The sequence below is a fragment of the Charadrius vociferus genome, unplaced genomic scaffold (assembly GCF_000708025.1).
Source record: "Charadrius vociferus isolate BGI_N301 unplaced genomic scaffold, ASM70802v2 scaffold1028, whole genome shotgun sequence".
Lineage (NCBI taxonomy): Eukaryota > Metazoa > Chordata > Aves > Charadriiformes > Charadriidae > Charadrius > Charadrius vociferus.
The window spans coordinates 878,625-879,662 of NW_009649564.1; the positions used below are offsets into that span (position 1 = coordinate 878,625).

General features: G+C 64.3%; 2 protein-coding genes across 2 annotated transcripts in view; one reads left to right on the forward strand and one right to left on the reverse strand.

Annotated features, from left to right (window-relative positions):
- PIEZO1 (piezo-type mechanosensitive ion channel component 1) overlaps positions 1–713 on the reverse strand; it is a 27,260-nt gene extending 26,547 nt beyond the window's left edge. The window contains exon 1 of the mRNA XM_009890051.1: positions 684–713. Within this exon, the coding sequence (XP_009888353.1) occupies positions 684–713 (30 nt within the window). The remainder of the gene's footprint in view (positions 1–683) is intronic.
- The window catches only part of CDT1 (chromatin licensing and DNA replication factor 1), a 5,494-nt gene continuing 5,167 nt past the window's right edge, over positions 712–1,038 (forward strand). Inside the window, exon 1 of the mRNA XM_009890052.1 lies at positions 712–804. Coding sequence (XP_009888354.1) covers positions 712–804 — 93 coding nt within the window. The remainder of the gene's footprint in view (positions 805–1,038) is intronic.

Consider the following 1,038-nt stretch of genomic DNA (forward strand, 5'->3'; position numbering starts at 1 on the left):
GCCCAAGCTGCACCCTGGCTGGGGGGAGGGGGGGGGCACTGGGCACAACTGGTGGCGAGGGCAGCGTCGCCGGTGGCCATGGGGCAGCGGGCAGCACCCCGAGCGGTGCTGGTAACCGCCAGCCCCTAACAGGAAGCATTGGCCCGTGAAATTCTCCGCATTCTTTGGCTTCCCCGCGTTTGTTTTCTGAACGCGCTTAATAAACTGGCATCCAGCTGGCACGCTGCCGACCTGCTCCCCACCTCAGCGGGCTCTGCTCTCTTCCCTGGGCTCCCTCCAGCGCTCTCGGGGCTCTTCCCCCCCGCCCAGTCCCCGGCCCCAGACATGCCGCAGAAGCTGCAGCCATCCAGACACCGCTGCTCATGCCATAGCCCCCCCAGCCACGGCAGGATGGGCCTGAGGGGCCCCAAACATGTGTGTCCAGGGGAGTTTTGTTGGGTATAGCCCCTCGAGGGAGCTGGGACGGGTTGTGGGCACCCAAAAAAACTCTGAGCATCCTCAGAGCAGGGATGCAGCCCCTCTGCCCGGCCGCATCGTCCCTCATTGCCAGGACCCAGACGGATTCACTTGTGTAAATAATACGCTCATCAATGCCGAGCCACACAGCTCTGCATTAACACCACGGCCATGAAACCCAGGCACGGAAATCACCGCTGCAAAAGCCCTGGGCTGCATCCCCCCACCCAGAATGGATCCAGGAAAGGGTGGTGCATGGCGCCCACGCCGGCGTCTCGATCCCAGCCGGGCCCCCAGCAGCCTGCTGCACCACAGCTGGCAACTGGGCCAGGAACAGAGGCTGTGGAAGTAAATGGGCACGGGGAACGGCACCCCAGAGCCCTGCCTCACGCAGCTGAATCCGGCCCTGAGTGGCCCCGCTTCACTTTGCCGGCCCTGCTCAGGCTTTAAGAGGGATGCTGGAGAACGGCGCGGCCCCGTAATGCGCCGCAGGCAGAGCCTGAGTGCCCGGTGAAGTGTTTTATGGGCGAGCGAGCTTCTCCCACATCCGGGCAGCGCCATTAGTGTATGGCCACGCCATGG